The following is a 22,366-nucleotide window of genomic DNA, read 5'->3' on the forward strand; positions in this document are numbered from 1 at the left end:
TACCGCAGATTTTTTTTATCTAGACAGCCGCTACTACTTTAACTGCCGGCGCAAGATTCACGCCCTTTCTTTTGGAAGCGCAAGTGCTAACCTCGCGGCGGGCCCGGGATGTCATCGGCAGCGGGCGACGTGGTCCGCCAGCGGCCGCTGTTTTCTACTCCGGTTCGGTTGTGGCTACGGCGTGGTGGATGCAGTGAGATCAGATCATTCTTGGAAGCGTATCAGTTGAGGGGAAGGAAAGGGCACCACGCCGCAACCATGGGAGGGGAGGGGAGGGGAGGGAGGAGCAGGGGGCACGTATATCTCTATCTTTCTGGTGGCGTGAAGCGCCCTGCGTTTCGTCTGCCTCTTTCTGGTTAGGTTTGGTGTCTAGCGCAGGGGCACTGTACTGTGGTGTGGTGGCAGTTCGAGGGGAGGGGAGCCGCTGGTCGCTTGGCTGCCTTCAAGTTGAGCTAATACTAACACTAACAGCGGGGTGTGCAGTTCGAGGCAACGGGGTTTGTGCGGCTGGGAGTCGGCTACCGGGGCGGGGCGGGCGAGGGCGAAATAAAGCAGCAAAGGAGGAGAGGAGGGGAGGAGGACCCTCCGTCTCCGTTTTAAAGCGTGTTTGTGTGGCTCGCTGCTCGCCCCTCGCCCCCTCAAGCACAGTCACACGCTCGTCTCTGGCCTCCGCTCGCTGCCGCGGCCTCAGATCCTTATCTCCTCGCCGCTCGCCGCTCTGGGGCCATTTGTTGCGTTGCGTTGCGTAGGATGGGGTCCCGGGAGCAGCGGGTGCAGCCGCCCGCCGCAGCGAACCGGACGTGATCCGGCCATGGGGTAGAGCGCCGCGGGCGGGCATGGAGGTGTCCCGTGGCGGAGGGGCGCGGAGGGGGGAGGAGGAGGAGGAGGGAGGAGAGGTCAGCCTGCGGGAGTGGCTGGACCGGCCGGCCCGGGCGGTGGAGGCGCCCGAGTGCCTGCACGTCTTCCGCCAGGTGGCGGAGGCGGTGGCCGACGCGCACGCGCAGGGCGTCGCCGTCGGCAGCGCGCGCCCGTCCTGCTTCGTCGTGTCCCCGCCCTTCGCCCGCGTTGCCTTCATCGAGTCCGCCTCGGGCTCCGACGCCTCCGGCTCCGACGCCTCCGAGGACGCCGACCACGACGCCGAGCCTCCGCGGCAGGGCGACGGCGCGGGCCGAGCGGGGGAGGACCGCAGCGAAAAGGGGTTCCCGCTCAAAAGCGTGCTCGCGATGGAGCTCAACTGGTACACTAGCCCCGAGGAAGCCGACGACAGCGGCGGCGGCGCTACCTTCGCCTCCGACGTGTATAGATTAGGGGTGCTCCTGTTCGAGGTGCGCTGCTGCTTGACATGAATATTCTCTTGGTGCTTTTGGGCGCGATTTCCATTGCCAATGCTTTTCGGCCGTGCTCGCAGTTGTTTTGCAGCTTCGAAACGTTGGAGGAGAAGATGCGGGCAATGGCCAATCTGAGGTACCGCGTATTGCCGCCACAATTGCTGCTCAAGTGGCCCAAGGAAGCATCCTTCTGCCAGTTGATGATGCACCCTGTACCGGACACCCGACCCAAGATGAGGTTCATGTCTGTCATTTACATATAATTTGTATAAAAGTATCGCTGAAAACAGGGTTGATTGTTTCACATTGGGTAGCACAAACTACTTTAGTAATTATTCATCATCATCATTGTCCTAACATGTCTACATGATCTGCCGGGCGTTGATGGTAATATGACTTAAGAAAAAATAGCTGTCATATAACTGTTTCACATCACTTTTTTTTCCTGCATGATAAAATAGATGGGGTTGTTTTCCGTACATGATCTGCCAGGTGTTGATGGTAATGACTTCAGGAAAAAATCTGTCATATAACTGTCTCACGTAAGCAGATTCATGACCCACTGACGCTGGACTTAGTCTCAGTAGAACAATCCTTATTGAAGTTCCATCTTTAGAGTGAGTGCACTTGCATGGGCAGGCCTTTTATGGTGTTCTTTTCAAATTCAGTTTCATCATAGCTACTTATGTTTGCATTTTAAAAACACTAGTCTGGCAGGTGACCTAACCTCTGCGCCGGAATAGATCCACCCCCCTCTCGGCCACCCAAACCAAACATTTGTTAGTGATCTATATGCTGGATATTCCTCGAATTAATATCAGTACCTGTACGATGTTTATTGAGTATGTACTATCTATAATATTCGTCCATGAAATCGGACTCAATCAATAGTGCCTCTTATGAAGGTCTTCACGTATAACTGTGCTATGAAGATTTTTTTTTTCAATACACAATTGCTTAAGTGGATTAGCATTAAAAAGTTTGTCATTGCTCGCATGCTATTGCAATATTTTACCATCTCCTTTTATATTTTGACATGCACCACGTACCACCATTTATTTTCTGGGCATATAGTAGTCTGTGAATGTAAGTAAATGACTAAATGGTTTACACGTGCATGCTCACTTATGACAAAGGCACTTGCACATTTTTGAAATTTGTGAAAATATTTGTACATGTGCATTGTGCAAAGTTACGTGTAAATTGTAATACAAGAAAAGTTACGTTAAAATATGCCCATATGTGACCCACATGAAAAACAATTCAAATTTGTACAAGCATAATTACTATATTAGTTATTCATCTCTTGTCTTGTATAGAACATGAATGTGCGTGCTTTGGCACAAAATTTTGCCACTAGATACATTTTTGCACAATGCATATGATTTGATTTTTAAAATTTATTTAATTTTTTCCTGGGCCTTATTTGCTTTATGTACTTTAGTCTAGAAATACACTGCAAAGAGCATACCTTTTTTTTGTTAGGGAAAAAGGTGTGTGTGTACAACAGCACACACAGTGGCCACGACATAAACCAAAAAACACGAAGAAATAACAGAAAAACACCTAGCGAAGCAAAGTGAAGAAAGTAAACTTGGAGCCACATCTGTAGCTAAAGCCAAGAGCTAAGCCGAGTCAGGTGACCGTGCATGCAGGTCCTCACTGATCTTGCTTTGAAGTTACGATGACGTTATTTAAGAAAATATAGTCGGTATTTTTTTCTATACCAATATTCAACTTTAAAAAATAGTGTATATGTTCCCCATTTCTTTCCTTCTATGAGGTAGTACCTCCACTTGTTTGACTGTGTTGATGACTTGATTTTATTTCCTTTTTTGTTTATTTGACAGTGAGGTGCTGCAGAGTGAGTTCCTTAATCAATCAAGGAATAGTTTGGAAGAGCACGATGCAGCTCTTCGGTTACGTGAAGACATAGAAGAACAAGAACTGCTGCTGGATTTCCTTCTCCAGTTACAGAAAAGAAAGCAGGATGTAGCAGACAATTTGCAGGACACCGTCGCCTTTCTCTCTTCTGATATCAATGAGGTACTTCACCAGCAGTCAGCCCTCGGTCAATGTGGAAATTTCTCAGTTGAGTTGGATAAAGAGGTCTCCTCTGGAACTGTTGAAGATCAGAGTGACTGTGGATCCAGAAAACGTTTCAGACCTGAACTGCACGCTGTTGATATGGAGGAACACAGTCATAGTCTGGAAGAATGTTCCAGAACAGTGCCATCATCTGTGCTAATTCAGGAAAGTGTGCTGTCAAAAAGCTCAAGGTTAATGAAAAACTTCAAAAAACTAGAAACAGCATATTTTCAAACAAGATCCAAGTTGGCAAGGCAAGTTGGCAATCCACTAAGTAGTCGCGATCAGGTCGTCAAGAGCACTACTGGGTCAGCTGTTGGAACTGAAGGGAGTTCAATAGATGATTTTGCTTTAGAAGGGCATTCTGGTAGAAGACATAGAGGTTGGATGAACTCTTTTCTTGAAGGATTGTGCAGGTACTTGTCATTCAGCCAGTTGAAAGTTCGGGCGGAACTGAAGCAATGCGATCTGCTGAACTCATCAAATTTAGTATGCTCTGTAGGCTTTGACCGGGATAAGGAGTTTTTCGCAACTGCTGGTGTAAATAAGAAGATAAAAGTCTTTGAATATAATATGATCGTAAATGAACACCGTGATATTCACTATCCTGTGGTTGAGATGTCTAATAAATCGAAATTAAGTTGTATTAGCTGGAACAGTTACATGAAGAGTCATATAGCATCTAGTGACTTTGATGGTCTCGTACAGGTAAGCTCCTTAGGGGAATTATTATTTTTCAATTTGAAGTGGAAAATGATCATTATAGAAACCACATTATGAGGACTATATCACTCTTTTTCAGGTTTGGGATGTTACTAGGAGCCAAGTTTTCGTCGAAATGAGGGAGCATGAGAGGCGTGTGTGGTCAGTAGACTTCTCACTTGCAGACCCAACCAAATTAGTTAGTGGGAGCGATGATGGTACTGTGAAGCTGTGGAGTATGAATCAGGCAATTCTATTCTTGCACCTGCTGTATGTCAGCTTTTGAATTATGATAATGTGGGGTTATCGAGCTTGCATGCGATGGCAACAATTTTTTCCGTACATTACAGTAATATCTTTCTATGAACTCTGCAGGCTGGGAGTGTTGGCACTATCAGAACAAGGGCAAATGTCTGCTCAGTGCAATTTCAACCTGATTCCGCTCGCTCCATTGCAATCGGATCTGCAGATCACAAAATTTACTGCTATGATCTTCGCAACGTACGAGCTCCTTATTGTACACTAGTTGGCCACACAAAGACTGTAAGCTATGTCAAGTATGTAGATGCATCAACCATCGTATCTGGTTCCACTGACAACTCGTTGAAGCTTTGGGACTTGTCCATGAATCAAGCAAGAGTAATTGACAATCCAATTCAGACTTTTACAGGCCATACAAATACAAAGGTTAGATATCATGCGTCGATTTTTGTTCTAGCTGTACTTGCACATACTTGTTCTCTTCTCAGGGTATTGTTCCAGAAATGATTATAATCAAGTACAGCCATTATCAACTCGTAGTTTGATTTTTGTGGCCTTGAATCATGCATGTTTACCTTATTTCATGCATATTAGTTACAGCTGTATGCCCACAATTAGGTCTTTTCTTTAAATATTGTTTCTTTATGTAGTATATTTTGACATTTGAGATTAGATCCACCTCATTTCTGTTATTTTATATACTTTTGAATTGCTTCTGGCTTAAAGGAAACCGTCCTTTGCTGTATGACTAATGTACATATTCCTGTTGAGCAGAATTTTGTTGGCCTTTCCATTTCTGATGGGTACATTGCTACTGGGTCAGAAACAAATGAGGTATGCATTCTATGTTCACGCCATTTTTTATTTTTTTTGCTGAATTCTGAAGATACAGTTCTAGAACCAACCTTTAGCTCAAGGATAGGGCGTGTAATGCGCACTCTAACCTGGTCTGGATTGATTCCCTGTTGGACAAATAAAGAGTGTTTGTGCATAAGAACTGTGCTTACACTCCCAGTCTGCTTAAGAATACACCAATGATTCCACTTCCCTCTTGGACCTATCCTTATCATTCTACACCTTCATGTGGAGACAAATAAAAAACAAATTTTAAGGGAAACATTAATGCAAACATGTTCTGCCTTCTGGCTGTCATTCTACACCTTCATGTGGAGACAAATAAAAAACAAATTTTAAGGGAAACATTAATGCAAACATGTTCTGCCTTCTGGCTGAAGGGAGATAAGAATGTTGCATATTTCTGAGCTGCATATTGTACGTATGACAAGCATATTTGCCATTATGTGGCAAGATTGGTCAGCAATCTAAAATATAGAACATCAAATATTTGCCAAATTGGTGGTAGAAGGAACACTCCCTACCCTAACATAGAGGAGATTAACATGCCAGTGCCCAAAAATGAGGTTTATGTGGAAACTCTAGTCATAAAGCGCACAATATTAATTATTTTGACTTCTGTAATCTCATGCATGTCTGTAGTTTTTCTTTCTCTTGGTTTCGTAGCAATTAAAATGTCTAACTTTCCGTCCTTCACACTTTTCATCAGGTTTTCGTCTACCACAAAGCATTTCCAATGCCAGTCTTGGCGTATAAGTTCAACGTCACAGACCCAATTTCAGGCCAGGAGATCGATGATCAATCGCAGTTCATTTCGTGCGTGTGTTGGAGGGGGCAGTCTTCGACACTTCTTTCTGCTAACTCCAGTGGGAACATTAAGGTGTTAGAAATGGACTGACCCTGTGCCGAAGGGCGAGGGTGCTGCCTGGTTTCGAGTAGAAATGGACCGACTTCAGTGACTTGTTATCAGGGGAATGTGCATGTCTTGCTATTTTATAATCCCTTCAAGGCAGAGGTGGGAATAGGGGTACCCCAGAGTTGGGAACTACTGGTAGGGTGGTAGTGTTAGCTATATCGAGAGTTAGCGTAGGATTACAGGTTAGCGTCATAGCAAACGTAGCATAAATAGTGAAGATATTTGAGATGTTGGGGGTGGCCCAAGGGTTTTGTACATCATTGGTTTGAGGTATACTTGTATAGGCAATCAATCCGAGTCTTTGGCTAATGCTGGCCTTTGGTTGTTGCAGTAGTCCCTTGGTTGCTTGATGTTCTCATTTTTTTCTTCCGAAGAGTTGAGAAATCTTCTGTTGCAGTTATAGCAACGTTTTAAGCGTAGAAGTTCTGATTAGTCATCTTTTAAGTTGTTCCGAGCGGCCGGCTGCTTGCTACCTTTCCCGAGCGGTCCGCCTAAAATGAATTTTTTTGTCCCTAATCTATAAAAGTGTAATAATTTGTCCACTCTAATTGATACTTCCTCTGTAAACTAATATAATAATGTTTAGATAATTAAAATAGTGATCTAAACGTTTTTATATTAGTTTAAGAAGGGAGTGGGAGTGCTCTGTGCCCGGCCGAAACTTTCGGCCGGCCGCCCGCGGGCCGCACGATCCATCAATCCCCGCGCGTCTACATCATTGGATCTTCATGCAATATTTTTTTCTTTCGATGCAATAAAATTTACCATGATGCAGCAACTTTTTTAACGGTTGTAAAAAAAAACAAAATTTGTAGCAAAAAAATATCTATGTGATCGTAGCAAAAAACGAATCTGATGGTACGTGGTAGCAAAAGTCAAACACCGGTTGTAACAAATATCTACGTGAACGTGTACGTAACTTTTTTAGTGAACGGTTGCAGCAAAAAATGATGCCGGTTGTAGCAAAAATTAACACGGTTGTAGCAAAAGTAAAAAACATCGAGTGTAACAAAAATATCCGACAAAGTGGAGTTGCAACCAAACGTATATGCAACTTTTTTACTGGACAAATGTAGTAAAAAAACGCTTGCACCAAATATGACGCTGATTGCAACAAATTTAGACGAAAAATGTTACATCCACTGACCAGCGAAGCGCGTGCGTGCGAAAAATGTTGCATGGGCCCGCGCGCGCGAGGGAGCGACCGTACTAAACAGAAAGTGAGAAGCGATCTTATCACGCCCAGCGCCCTTCTCGTGCAGCCGCACCAGGGCAGCCCCTGCCGGCCGGCTTGAGGCTTCCTCCATGTCAAGCTCCTCCCTCCCGCCGCTGCTGCTGGGGCGTCGTCGAGCAAAGCCCATGTGGCGTGGCAGCGAGAGCGGATCTCCTCAGCCATAGATCGAATCGAGACGGTGATGTTTCGCCAGTCATTCAACAACAGTGTCGCGAGGAGGCAGCGGTCAGGATTTGCGACCTGCGACAGCGGACGATCAAGGTCAGCAGGTGGCGATAGCGGTGGACGCGCTTGATCTAGGCCTAGATGGGTTCGGACGGGCAACTACCCACACCGTTGTACAAGTTGCATCTCAATGTCTTCGATGTCAGTTTGCGGGTTCCTGGGCTAGTCCCGCAACACGAGGAAGCCGGAGGCTCCGGCCTCGGCTATGGTGGTGGTGACCTCCTCCTCCGTCGGTGGTGGTCGATCGACTGGTCGTGGTGGATCCCTCGATCCCATGGCTAGTCCCAGCGGTGAGTTTGGGAGGCATGGCTGCCGGTGAAAATCAAGCTTCGACTACGGTCATGGCCGTTGGGGAACGTCGCATGGGAAACAAAAATTTTCCTACGCGCACGAAGACCTATCATGGTGATGTTCATCTACGAGAGGGGATTTCCGATCTACGTACCCTTGTAGATCGCACAGCAGAAGCGTTAGTGAACACGGTTGATGTAGTGGAACGTCCTCACATCCCTCGATCCGCCCCTCGATCCGCCCCGCGAACCGTCCCGCGATCCGTCCCACGATCTAGTGCCGAACGGACGGCACCTCCGCGTTCAGCACACATACAGCTCGACGATGATCTCGGCCTTCTTGATACAGCAAGAGAGACGGAGAGGTAGATGAGTTCTCCGGCAGCGTGACGGCGCTCCGGAGGTTGGTGATGATCTTATCTCGGCAGGGCTCCGCCCGAGCTCCGCAGAAACGCGATCTAGAGGTAAAACCGTGGAGATATGTGGTCGGGCTGCCTTGAAAAAGTTGTCTCAAATCAGCCATAATTGCTCCATATATATAGGAGGAGGGAGGGGAGGCTTGCCTTGAGGCTCAAGGAGCCCCAAGGGCTGCGCCACCAAGGGAGGAGGAGCCCTCCTCCAATCCTAGTCCAACTAGGATTGGAAAGTGGAGTCCTTCTCTCCTTTCCCACCTCCTTTTTTTTCTTTCGCTTTGATTTTCTATCCTTGGCGCATAGGGCCCTCTTGGGCTGTCCCACCAGCCCACCAAGGGATGGTGTGCCACCCCAAGGCCTATGGGCTTCCCCGGGGTGGGTTGCCCCCCCCCCCGGTGAACACCCGGAACCCATTCGTCATTCCCGGTACGTTCCCGGTAACTCCGAAAACCTTCTGGTAATCAAATGAGGTCATCCTATATATCAATCTTCGTTTCCGGACCATTCCAGAAACCCTCGTGACGTCCGTGATCTCATCCGGGACTCCGAACAACATTCGGTAACCAACCATATAACTCAAATACGCATAAAACAACGTCGAACCTTAAGTGTGCAGACCCTGCGGGTTCGAGAACTATGTAGACATGACCCGAGTGACTCCACGGTCAATACCCAATAGCGGGACCTGGATGCCCATATTGGACCCCACATATTCTACGAAGATCTTATCGTTTGAACCTCAGTGCCAAGGATTCATATAATCCCGTATGTCATTCCCTTTGTCCTTCGGTATGTTACTTGCCCGAGATTCGATCGTCAGTATCCACATACCTATTTCAATCTCGTTTACCGACAAGTCTCTTTAATCGTTCCGTAATACAAGATCCCGCAACTTACACTAAGTCACATTGCTTGCAAGGCTTGTGTGTGATGTTGTATTACCGAGTGGGCCCCGAGATACCTCTCCGTCACACGGAGTGACAAATCCCAGTCTCGATCCATACTAACTCAACGAACACCTTCGGAGATACCTGTAGAGCATCTTTATAGTCACCCAGTTACGTTGCGACGTTTGATACACACAAAGCATTCCTCCGGTGTCAGTGAGTTATATGATCTCATGGTCATAGGAACAAATACTTGACACGCAGAAAACAGTAGCAACAAAATGACACGATCAACATGCTACGTCTATTAGTTTGGGTCTAGTCCATCATGTGACTCTTCTAATGACGTGATCCAGTTATCAAGCAACAACACCTTGTACATAATCAGAAGACCCTGACTATCTTTGATCAACTGGCTAGCCAACTAGAGGCTTGCTAGGGACATTGTTTTGTCTATGTATCCACACATGTATATAAGTCTTCATTCAATACAATTATAGCATGGATAATAAACGATTATCTTGATACAGGAATTATAATAATAACTATATATATTATGGCCTCTAGGGCATAATTCCAACAGTCTCCCACTTGCACTAGAGTCAATAATCTAGCCCTCACATCATCATGCGAAATATATTGTAATAAATCTAACACCCATACAGTTCTGGTGTTGATCATGCTTTGCCGTGGAAGAGGTTTAGTCAGCGGGTCTGCTACATTCAGATCCGTGTGCACTTTGCATCTATTTACATCCTCCCCTTCGACGTAGTCGCGGATGAGGTTGAAGCGTCGTTTGATGTGTCTGGTGTTCTTGTGAAACCGTGGTTCTTTTGCTAAGGCAATGGCACCCGTGTTGTCACAGAACAAGGTTATTGGATTCAGTGCGCTTGGCACCACTCCAAGATCCGTCATGAACTGCTTCATCCAGACACCCTCCTTAGCCGCCTCCGAGGCAGCCATGTACTCCGCTTCACATGTAGAATCTGCTACGACGCTTTGCTTGGAAGTGCACCAGCTTACCGCACCCCCATTAAGAATAAATACGTATCCGGTTTGCGACTTAGAGTCGTTCGGATCTGTGTCAAAAATTGCATCGACGTAACCCTTTACGGCGAGCTCTTCGTCACCTCCATACACGAGAAACATCTCCTTAGTCCTTTTCAGGTACTTCAGGATATTCTTGACCGCCGTCCAGTGATCCACTCCTGGATTACTCTGGAACCTGCCAGCCATACTTATGGCCAGGCTAACGTCCGGTGTAGTGCACAACATTGCATACATGATAGAGCCTATGGCTGAAGCATAGGGGATGGAGTGCATATGCTCTCTATCTTTATCAGTTGCTGGGCACTGAGTCTTACTCAATCTTGTACCTTGTAAAACTGGCAAGAACCCTTTCTTGGACTGTTCCATTTTGAACCTTTTCAAAACTTTATCAAGGTATGTGCTTTGTGAAAGTCCTATCAGGCGTTTCGATCTATCCCTGTAGATCTTAATGCCTAGAATGTAAGCAGCTTCTCCTAGGTCCTTCATAGAGAAACTTTTATTCAAGTAATCCTTTATGCTCTCCAAAAACTCTACATTGTTTCCGATCAGCAATATGTCATCTACATATAATATTAGAAACGCCACAGAGCTCCCACTCACTTTCTTGTAAATACAAGATTCTCCAACCACTTGTATAAACCCAAATGCTTTGATCACCTCATCAAAGCGTTTGTTCCAACTCCGAGATGCTTGCACCAGTCCATAAATGGATCGCTGGAGCTTGCACACCTTGTTAGCATTCTTAGGATCGACAAAACCTTCGGGTTGCATCATATACAATTCTTCCTTAAGGAAACCGTTAAGGAACGCCGTTTTGACATCCATCTGCCAGATTTCATAATCGAAAAATGCAGCTATTGCTAACATGATTCTGACGGACTTAAGCATCGCTACGGGTCAGAATGTCTCATCGTAGTCAACTCCTTGAACTTGTGAAAAACCTTTTGCCACAAGTCGAGCTTTATAAACGGTCACATTGCCGTCAGCGTTCGTCTTCGTCTTAAAGATCCATTTGTTCTGAATAGCCTTGCGGCCCTCAGGTAGTACTTCCAAAGTCCACACTTTGTTCTCATACATGGATCCTATCTCGGACTTCATGGCCTCCACCCATTTGTTGGAATCTGGGCCCACCATTGCTTCTTCATTATTTGCAGGTTCATTGTTGTCTAACAACATGATTGACAAAACGGGATTACCGTACCACTCTGGAGCAGCACGTGGTCTCGTCGACCTGCGTGGTTCGATAGGAACTTGAACCGGAGTTTTATGATCATCATCATTAATTTCCTCCTCAACCGGCGTCGCAACGACATGGCTTTCCCCTTGCCCTGCGCCACCATCCAGAGGGATGAGAGGTTCGACAACCTCATCAAGTTCTATCTTCCTCCCACTCAATTCTCTCGAGAGAAACTCCTTCTCGAGAAAAGCTCCGTTTTTAGCAACAAACACTTTGCCCTCGGATTTGAGATAGAAGGTGTACCCAACTGTCTCTTTTGGGCAACCTATGAAGATGCACTTTTCCGCTTTGGGTTCCAACTTTTCAGGCTGAAGCTTTTTGACATAAGCATCACATCCCCAAACTTTAAGAAACGACAACTTTGGCCTTTTGCCATACCACAGTTCGTATGGTGTCGTCTCAACGGATTTTTATGGTGCCCTATTTAAAGTAAATGCAGATGTGTCTAATGCATAACCCCAAAACGATAACGGCAAATCGGTAAGAGACATCATAGATCGCACCATCTCTAATAAAGTACGATTACGACATTCGGACACACCATTACGCTGTGGTATTCCAGGCGGTGTCAACTGTGAAACAATTCCACATTGTCTTAAGTGAGCACCAAACTCGAAACTCAGATATTCACCCCCACGATCAGACCGTAGGAACTTGATCTTCTTGTTACGATGATTTTCAACTTCACTCTGAAACTGCTTGAACTTTTCAAATGTTTCAGACTTGTGCTTCATTAAGTAGACATAACCATATCTACTCAAATCGTCAGTGAAGGTGAGAAAATAATGATATCCGCCGCGTGCCTCCACGCTCATCGGACCGCACACATCGGTATGTATGATTTCCAATAAGTCACTGGCATGCTCCATTGATCCGGAGAACGGAGTTTTAGTCATCTTGCCCATGAGGCATGGTTCGCACGTGTCAAGTGAATCAAAGTCAAGTGAATCCAAAAGTCCATCGGTATGGAGTTTCTTCATGCGCTTTACACCAATATGACCTAAGCGGCAGTGCCACAAAAACACGGCGCTATCATTGTTAACTCTAACTCTTTTGGTCTCAATGTTATGTATATGTGTATCACTATCAAGATTCAATATGAACAATCCTCTCACATTGGGTGCATGACCATAAAAGATGTTACTCATAGAAATAGAACAACCATTAATCTCTGACTTAAAAGAGTAACCGTCTCGCAATAAACAAGATCCAGATATAATGTTCATGCTCAACGCAGGCACTAAATAACAATTATTCAAGTTCATGACTAATCCCGATGGTAACTGAAGTGAAACTGTGTCGACGGCAATTGCATCAACGTTGGAACCATTTCCTATGCGCATCGTCACTTCATCTTTCGCCAACCTTCGCCTATTCCGCAGTTCCTGTTTCGAGTTGCAAATATGAGCAACAGAACCGGTATCGAATACCCATGCACTACTACGAGAGCCGGTTAAGTACACATCAATAACATGTATATCAAATATACCTGATTTTTCTTTGGCCGCCTTCTTATCAGCCAGATACTTGGGGCAGTTGCGCTTCGAGTGACCCATACCCTTGCAATAGTAGCACTCTGTTTCAGGCTTAGGTCCAGCTTTGGGTTTCTTCGTCGGATTGGCAACATGCTTGCCGCTCTTCTTTGAATTTCCCTTCTTGCCTTTGCCGTTTCTCTTGAAACTAGTGGTCTTATTCACCATCAACACTTGATGCTCTTTACGGAGTTCAGACTCTGCGACTTTCAGCATCGCAAACAACTCGCCGGGTGACTTGTTCATCCCTTGCATGTTGTAGTTCAACACAAAGACCTTATAGCTTGGCGACAGTGATTGAAGAATTTTGTCGGTGATAGCCTCTTGCGGGAGTTCAATCCCCAGCTCAGCTAGATGGTTTGAGTACCCAGACATTTTGAGCACATGTTCACTGACAGACGAATTCTCCTCCATCTTGCAAGCATAGAATTTATCGGAGGTCTCATACCTCTCGATCCGGGCGTTCTTCTGAAAGATAAACTTCAACTCGTGGAACATCTCATATGCTCCATGACGCTCAAAGCGACGTTGAAGTCCCGGTTCTAAGCCATACAAGACTGCACATTGAACTACTGAGTAGTCCTCCTTACGTGTTAACCAAGCGTTCTTAGCATCTTGGTCAGCCGTAGCGGGTGGTTCATCTCCTAGCGCAGCATTAAGGACATAATCCTTCTTCCCAGCTTGTAGGATCAACTTAAGATTACGAGCCCAGTCTACAAAGTTGCTTCCATCATCTTTCAACTTAGCTTTCTCTAGGAACGTATTAAAATTCAGGGTGACTGTCGCGTGAGCCATGATCTACAACACAAATATATTCAAAGTGGACTTAGACTATGTTCAAGATAATTAGAGTTTAACTTAATCAAATTACTTGCTAAACTCCCACTCAAAAAGTACATCTCTCTAGTCATTTGAGTGGTTCATGACCCACTTACACTAGCTCAAGTCCGATCATCACGTGAGTTGAGTATAGTTTGAGTGGTAAGCATCCCTATGCTAATCATATCAACTGTATGATTCATGATCGACCTTTCGGTCTCATGTGTTCCAAGGCCATGTCTGCACATGCTAGGCTCGTCAAGCTTAACCCGAGTGTTCCGCGTGTGCAACTGTTTTGCACCCGTTGTATGTGAACGTTGAGTCTATCACACCCAATCATCACGTGGTGTCTCGAAACGACGAACTGTAGCAACAGTGCACAGTCGGGGAGAACACAATTTCGTCTTGAAATCTTAGTAAGAGATCACCTCATAATGCTACCGTCGTTCTAAGCAAAATAAGGTGCATAAAAGGATTAACATCACATGCAATTCATAAGTGACATGATATGGCCATCATCACGTGCTCCTTGATCTCCATCACCAAAGCACCGTCACGATCTTCTTGTCACCGGTGCCACACCATGATCTCCATCAACGTGTCGCCATCGGGGTTGTCGTGCTACTCATGCTATTACTACTAAAGCTACATCCTAGCAAAATAGTAAACGCATCTGCAAGCACAAACGTTAGTTTAAAGACAACCCTATGGCTCCTGCCGGTTGCCGTACCATCGACGTGCAAGTCGATATTATCTATTACAACATGATCATCTCATACATCCAATATATCACATCACATCGTTGGCCATATCACATCACAAGCATACCCTGCAAAAACAAGTTTGACGTCCTCTAATTTTGTTGTTGCATGTTTTACGTGGTGACCATGGGTATCTAGTAGGATCACATCTTACTTACGCAAACACCACAACGGAGATATATGAATTGCTATTTAACCTTATACAAGGACCTCCTCGGTCAAATCCGATTCAACTAAAGTTGGAGAAACCGACACTTGCCAGTCATCTTTGAGCAAGGGGGTTACTCCTAGCGATGAAACCAGTCTCTCGTAAGCGTACGAGTAATGTCGATCCAAGCCGCTTCAATCCAACAATACCGCGGAATCAAGAAAAGACTAAGGAGGGCAGCAAAACGCACATCACCGCCCACAAAAACTTTTGTGTTCTACTCGAGACGACATCTACGCATGAACCTAGCTCATGATGTCACTGTTGGGGGCAACGTCGCATGGGAAACAAAAATTTTCCTACGCGCACGAAGACCTATCATGGTGATGTTCGTCTACGAGAGGGGATTTCCGATCTACGTATCCTTGTAGATCGCACAACAGAAGCGTTAGTGAACGCGGTTGATGTAGTGGAACGTCCTCACGTCCCTCGATCCGCCCCGCGAACCGTCCCGCGATCCGTCCCACGATCTAGTGCCGAACGGACGGCACCTCCGCGTTCAGCACACATACAGCTCGACGATGATCTCGGCCTTCTTGATCCAGCAAGAGAGACGGAGAGGTAGATGAGTTCTCCGGCAGCGTGACGGCGCTCCGGAGGTTGGTGATGATCTTATCTCGGCAGGGCTCCGCCCGAGCTCCGTAGAAACGCGATCTAGAGGTAAAACCGTGGAGATATGTGGTCGGGCTGCCTTGAAAAAGTTGTCTCAAATCAGCCCTAATTGCTCCATATATATAGGAGGAGGGAGGGGAGGCTTGCCTTGAGGCTCAAGGAGCCCCAAGGGCTGCGCCACCAAGGGAGGAGGAGTCCTCCTCCAATCCTAGTCCAACTAGGATTGGAAAGTGGAGTCCTTCTCTCCTTTCCCACCTCCTTTTTTTTTCTTTCGCTTTGATTTTCTATCCTTGGCGCATAGGGCCCTCTTGGGCTGTCCCACCAGCCCACCAAGGGATGGTGTGCCACCCCAAGGCCTATGGGCTTCCCCGGGGTGGGTTGCCCCCCCGATGAACACCCGGAACCCATTCGTCATTCCCGGTACATTCCCGGTAACTCCGAAAACCTTCCGGTAATCAAATGAGGTCATCCTATATATCAATCTTCGTGTCCGGACCATTCCGGAAACCCTAGTGACGTCCGTGATCTCATCCGGGACTCCGAGAAACATTCGGTAACCAACCATATAACTCAAATACGCATAAAACAACGTCGAACCTTAAGTGTGCAGACCCTGCGGGTTTGAGAACTATGTAGACATGACCCGAGTGACTCCTCGGTCAATACCCAATAGCGGGACCTGGATGCCCATATTGGATCCCACATATTCTACGAAGATCTTGTCGTTTGAACCTCAGTGCCAAGGATTCATATAATCCCGTATGTCATTCCCTTTGTCCTTCGGTATGTTACTTGCCCGAGATTCGATCGTCAGTATCCGCATACCTATTTCAATCTCGTTTACCGACAAGTCTCTTTACTCGTTCCGTAATACAAGATCCCGCAACTTACACTAAGTCACATTGCTTGCAAGGCTTGTGTGTGATGTTGTATTACCGAGTGGGCCCCGAGATACCTCTCCGTCACACGGAGTGACAAATCCCAGTCTTGATCCATACTAACTCAACGAACACCTTCGGAGATACCTATAGAGCATCTTTATAGTCATCCAGTTACGTTGTGACGTTTGATACACACAAAGCATTCCTCCGGTGTCAGTGAGTTATATGATCTCATGGTCATAGGAACAAATACTTGACACGCAGAAAACAGTAGCAACAAAATGACACGATCAACATGCTACGTCTATTAGTTTGGGTCTAGTCCATCACGTGATTCTTCTAATGACGTGATCCAGTTATCAAGCAACAACACCTTGTACATAATCAGAAGACCCTGACTATCTTTGATCAACTAGCTAGCCAACTAGAGGCTTGCTAGGGACAGTGTTTTGTCTATGTATCCACACATGTATATAAGTCTTCATTCAATACAATTATAGCATGGATAATAAACGATTATCTTGATACAGGAATTATAATAATAACTATATCTATTATTGCCTCTAGGGCATAATTCCAACAATGGCAAGCGATGGCGGTGTCTATACGCCGTTCGTTTGTTGAAGGCATTGCCATTGCAACCACCTTTTACCCACTCGCGCTACTTCAGGGGAAATCTGAGATCCGGGTATTCCAGATCGGAGGATGGCGGCGCTTTTGGTGTCGTTCTCCCTCATGAGGGAATTGTTTTGGAGTAGCTGTTGGTCGATGATGGAAGGAGTGGATTGGTGTACATCTACCATGTCGATGACGGTGAGTCTCGGCGGCGTGCGTAGTGGGGTCTCGGTGATAGACGTGAGATGATGGACTCGCGTAGGGCGGGGGCGCTGTCTGACGTCGTGGTGGCGTCGACTGCAGGCCTGGCAAGGTCGATGGATCAGTACCTGCACTAAAGATGGATCGATGAAAGACGGTGGTGACGGTCTCTGCAACGGGTGCATGCAGTGCCCGCTGAGAGTGCGGGAGATCGGTGTGTGCCTCAGACCTGGCGTTGGTGTGAGGTCAGAACTCCCAGGGGGCAATCATCGTGTAACGGCGATCTACTCCAACAACTCTGCCATCTTCATTAACACCTCCGTCACCTTCCCTCATATATTTTCAACGGTTCACTCTTCCGCAACCGGCCATACCCCCTACTTGAAAATGGTGCTTTATGCTTCATATTATTTTCCAATGACGTGTTGTCATCCTATGATGTTTGAGTAGATTTTCATTGTCCTACGTGTGATTGGTGAATTGCTATGGTTGGTTTAATTTTCTTGTAGTTATGTTGTTGTCCTTTGGTGCCCATCATATGAGAGCGCGCATGGATCACACCGTAGGGTTAGTTGTATGTTGATAGAACTATGCATTGGAGGGCAAGAGTGACAAAAGCTTCTTCCTAACATAGAAATTGATTCATACAGGATTGAAGAGAGATCAATATATCTTAATGCTATGGTTGAGTATTATCTTAAAGAACATTAGTAGTTGGGGATGCTTTCTAATAGTTCCAATCATAAGTGTATATAATTCCAAATAAGGGATGACATGCTAGAGTGGCCTCTCCCATAGAAACTTGTTATCAGTCTAGTGATTTAGTCAATCACTTAGGGACAACTCCGCAATTCCTACCGCCACTTTTCCACACTCTCTATATTTAATTTATTTTTATTTTATTAAAACAACACTTAACTTCTATTTCAATGTTCTTTATCATCTTGCAAAACTATCTTATCACACCTATAAAGTTCTCCTAGTTTTTTCACGCAAAGTAGTTTATTTCTTGCACTAGGTAAAGTCAACATTGTTACGCGTAGAGTTGTATTGGTGGTCGAAAAAACTTGAGAAAATATTAATTCTACTTTTAGCTCCTCGTTTGGTTTAACGCTCTTACTTATCAAAAAAGGCTACAAATGATTTAATATACTTGTGGCTTATCAAGACCTTTTTCTGGCGCCGTTGCTGGGAAGCAATAGCTTGGGGTTGATATTCTCGTGTGTGCTTGTTTGCTTTATCATTAAGTAATTTTATTTTCTATTCTGTTTTATATATTTAGTTATGAATATGGGGCACAAAACACCAAAAAAATAGTTGTACTTGCTATTCATGGAGATGGAAACCTCCTAAAACCTTCGATGCTCGTTATATGAAAAACATTAAATGATACTCCCTTCGTCCCAAAATAAGTGTCTCAAGCTTAGTACAACTTTGTAGTAGAGCTAGTATAAAATTGAGACACTTATTTTAGAACAGAGAAAGTATTTTAAGAATTCTCAGAAATTCACATTCAACTTGATAATGGGAGATACGTTGATCAACATGAGTACTTTAGGGATTCTCGCTTCACTGAAAAAGGGAAACAATCCGATCAATGTCTGCGGACGCGACGATCGCTCTCCACGAACTCTTGAGGGGTCGAATTTACCTAGTCCGGTTGTAGATACTCTAAATCTTAGAAAGATCATCATTCTGTATGGTTTGGTTATGGGGATGCTAGTGGCTGTTTGCTGGCGCTTTTCAGCTTACAAGTGCACGTATGCTATACTATGTACTATGTCAAAAATCAGTAACAAACTATATAAAGCCAAACGGATGACATCAGCACCATGAAAACCTATCCTGAAATTTTAAAAAATCAGTTACCTTCAAATGAGTCGGACAAATCAAAATCCGTTTCTTTCCGAGTTTCATGGCGTGACCCCCGCGTCGTCGCTCCTGGCGACTCGGGGGCGAACCCTCCCGTCGTCGGCGGCCCCCTCTCCCCCTCCCACTCGCTTTGCCGCTGCCGGAGGGGACGTCGGCGAAGCCACGCGCGCCCTGGGGATGACGGCGACGGGGCCCCTCGGGCTCTGGCGGCGGGATCTCGGGCTCTGGCGGCGGGATCTCAGGCTCTGGCAACGGGATCTCGGGCTCCGCCGGCGTTGGCCCGCGGGCTCTCGTGCTGCGGGATCTCGCCCATCCGGGCTGCCATGGCGGATGTGGGGCGTGCGACCAGTAGGGAGCGGCGACCGAGCGCGTCTGCGGTGGCAGGGGGCGTTGTCTGCGGCAACCATGGTTTCGGCGGTGTCGGCTCCGGTCAGGGGACGGTGCACTTGGTTATGGTCAGCCGACTGGCTGCTATGGCGGCCGGCGGCGCCAGATCTGGCCGCTGTCCTCCGGCCCTCATCTGTGGGCCTCTCTCCTACGGACTTGGCGGTGCCGGCGTTTGCCGGAGCCCTACATGCGGGTGAAGCCGGTGGAGGAGATTCGGATTGGGGGAAACCCCTTGGTTGGCCCAGGCCGGCCTCGCCGACGACGACGCTCAAGGGCGCCGTTTTTTTTAAGACGTCGGTATACATCTGCTCCTCTGCTCCCCCTCCTTGCCTCTAGGGTGAAAACCCTAACTTCGGTGGGCGGCGGCGGCGCCCTTGACGTCGTGACCTTCCTGAAGGCGTCGCCTTGAGGGCTGAGTGGTGGTGGGCACTGTGTGGGTCCTGAACGGTTGCTGGAGGTGGGCTCTGCTTCGGGGGAAACCCTAGGATCTGGTCTTCCAGATCGGATGATGCCGGTACTGCGGTGCCGTTTCTCTCTTTGGAGCATCGTTGGTGGAGCAGCGCTGGCGGACTGAGGCAGGAGGTGGAGCGACTTCGTCTTGCATGGAAATTCGATGGAGCTGTCAAGTCATACCTGGCCGACAGGTGCTACGCTGAGTCATGCCTGGTTGGCAGGTGCTACGCACGGCAGATCTTCCGGAGTCTTCGCAGCTGGACGGTTGAGCGCAGGGCGGTGGCGTCGTTGGGCGCCGTGGTGGCGTCGACAGATGATTGGACTCGCAAGGATGATGCGGATCTCTTTCCTGAAGATGGGTCAGTGGTTCAAGGATGATGACGACTGGTAAAACGTGTGCGTGAGGTATGCGTTTTAGATGTGCTGCACCGTCTGTTGTTCCTGGCACGTTATGTGGATGGATTAGAAACAACACCGGTTTTAGATATGTGGAGTGAGAGCACTCCATATTATCGAGTTTGTAGATGTGAGTGATAGCTTTGAATGAATTGACGTATACTCTTTTTAGATCTTTGTGAAATAATTAATAAGATGGCTGCATGCATCGATTGATGCAGAAGCCGGGGGTTTAACCTCCTTTTAAAAAAAGTAAAAAAAATTTAAAATCCGTTTTTACTGTTGTGTTTTTCATGACTAGTTGGTCGAAACTAGATCAGCAGTTCGACGAATATTATGTTTCAGAAACGAAAAGCAACTTTGTAATAGCGATATGGTTTTCCAACCCGTAGCGATTATCTTTCTACCACGACGAGCAAAATCAATCATATTTTGTACATTTATCCAACGGTGAAAACAAATCGTATTTCAGCAAAGTAATTGCTTGCATATCGTTCAAAGTGCTTTTGTGTAGTTTATATGACATGCCCCAGTTTCTTCAAATCAACATACAATACATTAAAAATACATGTTTACAAATAGAATTTTGCCATGCTAATTTGTGCTTTGAAAAATACAGGGGGTGAGTTTTTAATCAAAAATATAAAATATCAGTAGTACCCCGACACAACGCGCGTGCACGGGAACCTCGCGAAGCCCAAACTTGATGGATCCAATCAGCACTTGCCGGGCTTCTTGGGCCCGAACACGAAGTCGCCGGCCGTGTAGACCGCCTGCAGCCCGTCGGGGAGCGTCACGAACTTGCGGAACTTGAGCGGCGACCCCTTGTCGTCGTTCCCGCGGGGCTTGACGGGCACTCCGCACGCGCGCGCCGGCGACCCCAGCACGTACACCTTGCAGTCCTTGCTAGTGAAGGGCGCCGACTGCTGCGCCGTCTGGATCTGGAAGTAGCCGCGCTCGTCCGTGGCGCCCCACACCGACAGCGCCCACTCCCCGCGCCTGCACCGCAGCAGCGCGGGGGCATCTGCGTCGACAAAACAAGAGGCGGATTAGCAGATGAACAATGGTGTTTTTGATCCGTGTGGGCTGCTGGCCTGCGGCGCGCGCGCGCGCATACGTACTCGGGAGCGGGGACGCATTCCTGGACTGGACGTAGCCGGCGTACCGGCACCCCTTGCACCAGACGGCGCCCTCGACGCCGATGGTGAAGTTCAAGTTCGGCCGCGGCCGCGGCAGGCCCATCGCCGAGCCGCTGCCGGGGAGGCAGCCCACGGAGAGGACCAAAATGGCGAGGCAGACCAGGAGGCATCTCGCGAGCAAAGCCATTGTCGTAGCTTGCTAGTGGTGTGATCAAAGGAGAGCTCGTGATGTGATGATCGTGGCAAGCCTGAGAAGAGGGTTCGTTTTATAGGCTGGCGTGCATGTGTAGGTGAATCGAACCCCGGATTCCGGTTGGCGATATTGCTTTGGATCGATCGTAGATTGGCTCGCACGCGCGAGGAAGATGCGGTATCGATGCATTGCAAGGCTCGGGCGTACTGGCCCTACTGGGGAAACGGGGCTGACCGGACGTCGGGGCTGACGTACGTCATTCATACATGCATGTGGCTGGTGGCAGGTGCCTTGCAAGCTAAAACAGCACCGTCTAATAGAGCCTTTTGTACTCGAGAAGATGAATAATACTTAGGCTGTGTTTGGTTTTAAGGGACTAGATTATTTTTACTTTCAGGGACTAAAAAAAAATTCCTTTCAATAGAGTTTTTTTGTTGTTCTTTATGAAAAAGTCCCTCCTATTTGGTTATATAGGGACTAAAAGAGCGGAAATTGCTTTTGGCTCCCGAGCTCCATGGAGCCCTTTAAGTTTGAAACTCAAATTTCATGAAAATTCATATTTTTATAATTCAAAAAATTCAGAAAAAAATACAGGGATAAGTGAAGGCGTAACACACATGTGTGTAAATTTTCAGAAAAAAATACATTGAAATGAGGGCTGTGCAAAAAAGACAAATCTGAGGCTTTTTTACACATGACACTATTCATCATTTCAGGGCATGAATTTGTCTTTTTTGTGCAGATCGTATTTCAAGGTATTTCATCCTAAATTTTTGCACACATACGCATAACATCCTTCTTTACTTCCATA

At 46.7% G+C, this 22,366-nt stretch overlaps 2 protein-coding genes across 3 annotated transcripts; one reads left to right on the forward strand and one right to left on the reverse strand.

The window, feature by feature from the left end:
* The first annotated feature begins 551 nt into the window (after positions 1-551).
* On the forward strand, positions 552-6,459 carry LOC123444323 (protein SPA1-RELATED 4-like). 2 transcript variants are annotated; one of them, XM_045121008.1, is made up of 7 exons: positions 564-1,325; positions 1,409-1,566; positions 3,179-4,124; positions 4,219-4,365; positions 4,494-4,805; positions 5,154-5,213; positions 5,944-6,459. In XM_045121008.1, the coding sequence occupies exons 1-7, from the start codon at positions 837-839 to the stop codon at positions 6,130-6,132; spliced, it is 2,301 nt and encodes a 766-aa protein (XP_044976943.1). In that variant the 5' UTR covers positions 564-836; the 3' UTR covers positions 6,133-6,459. The 2 variants fall into 2 exon arrangements, with proteins under 2 accessions (XP_044976944.1, XP_044976943.1); XM_045121009.1 differs by lacking the exons at positions 5,154-5,213; positions 5,944-6,459 and having other exon boundaries at positions 552-1,325; positions 4,219-4,388; positions 4,494-4,794.
* A 14,253-nt stretch (positions 6,460-20,712) lies between these two features.
* Positions 20,713-21,583, reverse strand: LOC123440191 (non-classical arabinogalactan protein 30-like). Its single transcript, XM_045116765.1, has 2 exons — positions 21,345-21,583; positions 20,713-21,247 (listed from the first exon to the last, which is right to left on the reverse strand). The coding sequence occupies exons 1-2, from the start codon at positions 21,547-21,549 to the stop codon at positions 20,940-20,942; spliced, it is 513 nt and encodes a 170-aa protein (XP_044972700.1). The 5' UTR covers positions 21,550-21,583; the 3' UTR covers positions 20,713-20,939.
* Between the last annotated feature and the right edge of the window lie 783 nt (positions 21,584-22,366).

This window comes from Hordeum vulgare, chromosome 3H (assembly GCF_904849725.1).
Source record: "Hordeum vulgare subsp. vulgare chromosome 3H, MorexV3_pseudomolecules_assembly, whole genome shotgun sequence".
NCBI lineage: Eukaryota > Viridiplantae > Streptophyta > Magnoliopsida > Poales > Poaceae > Hordeum > Hordeum vulgare.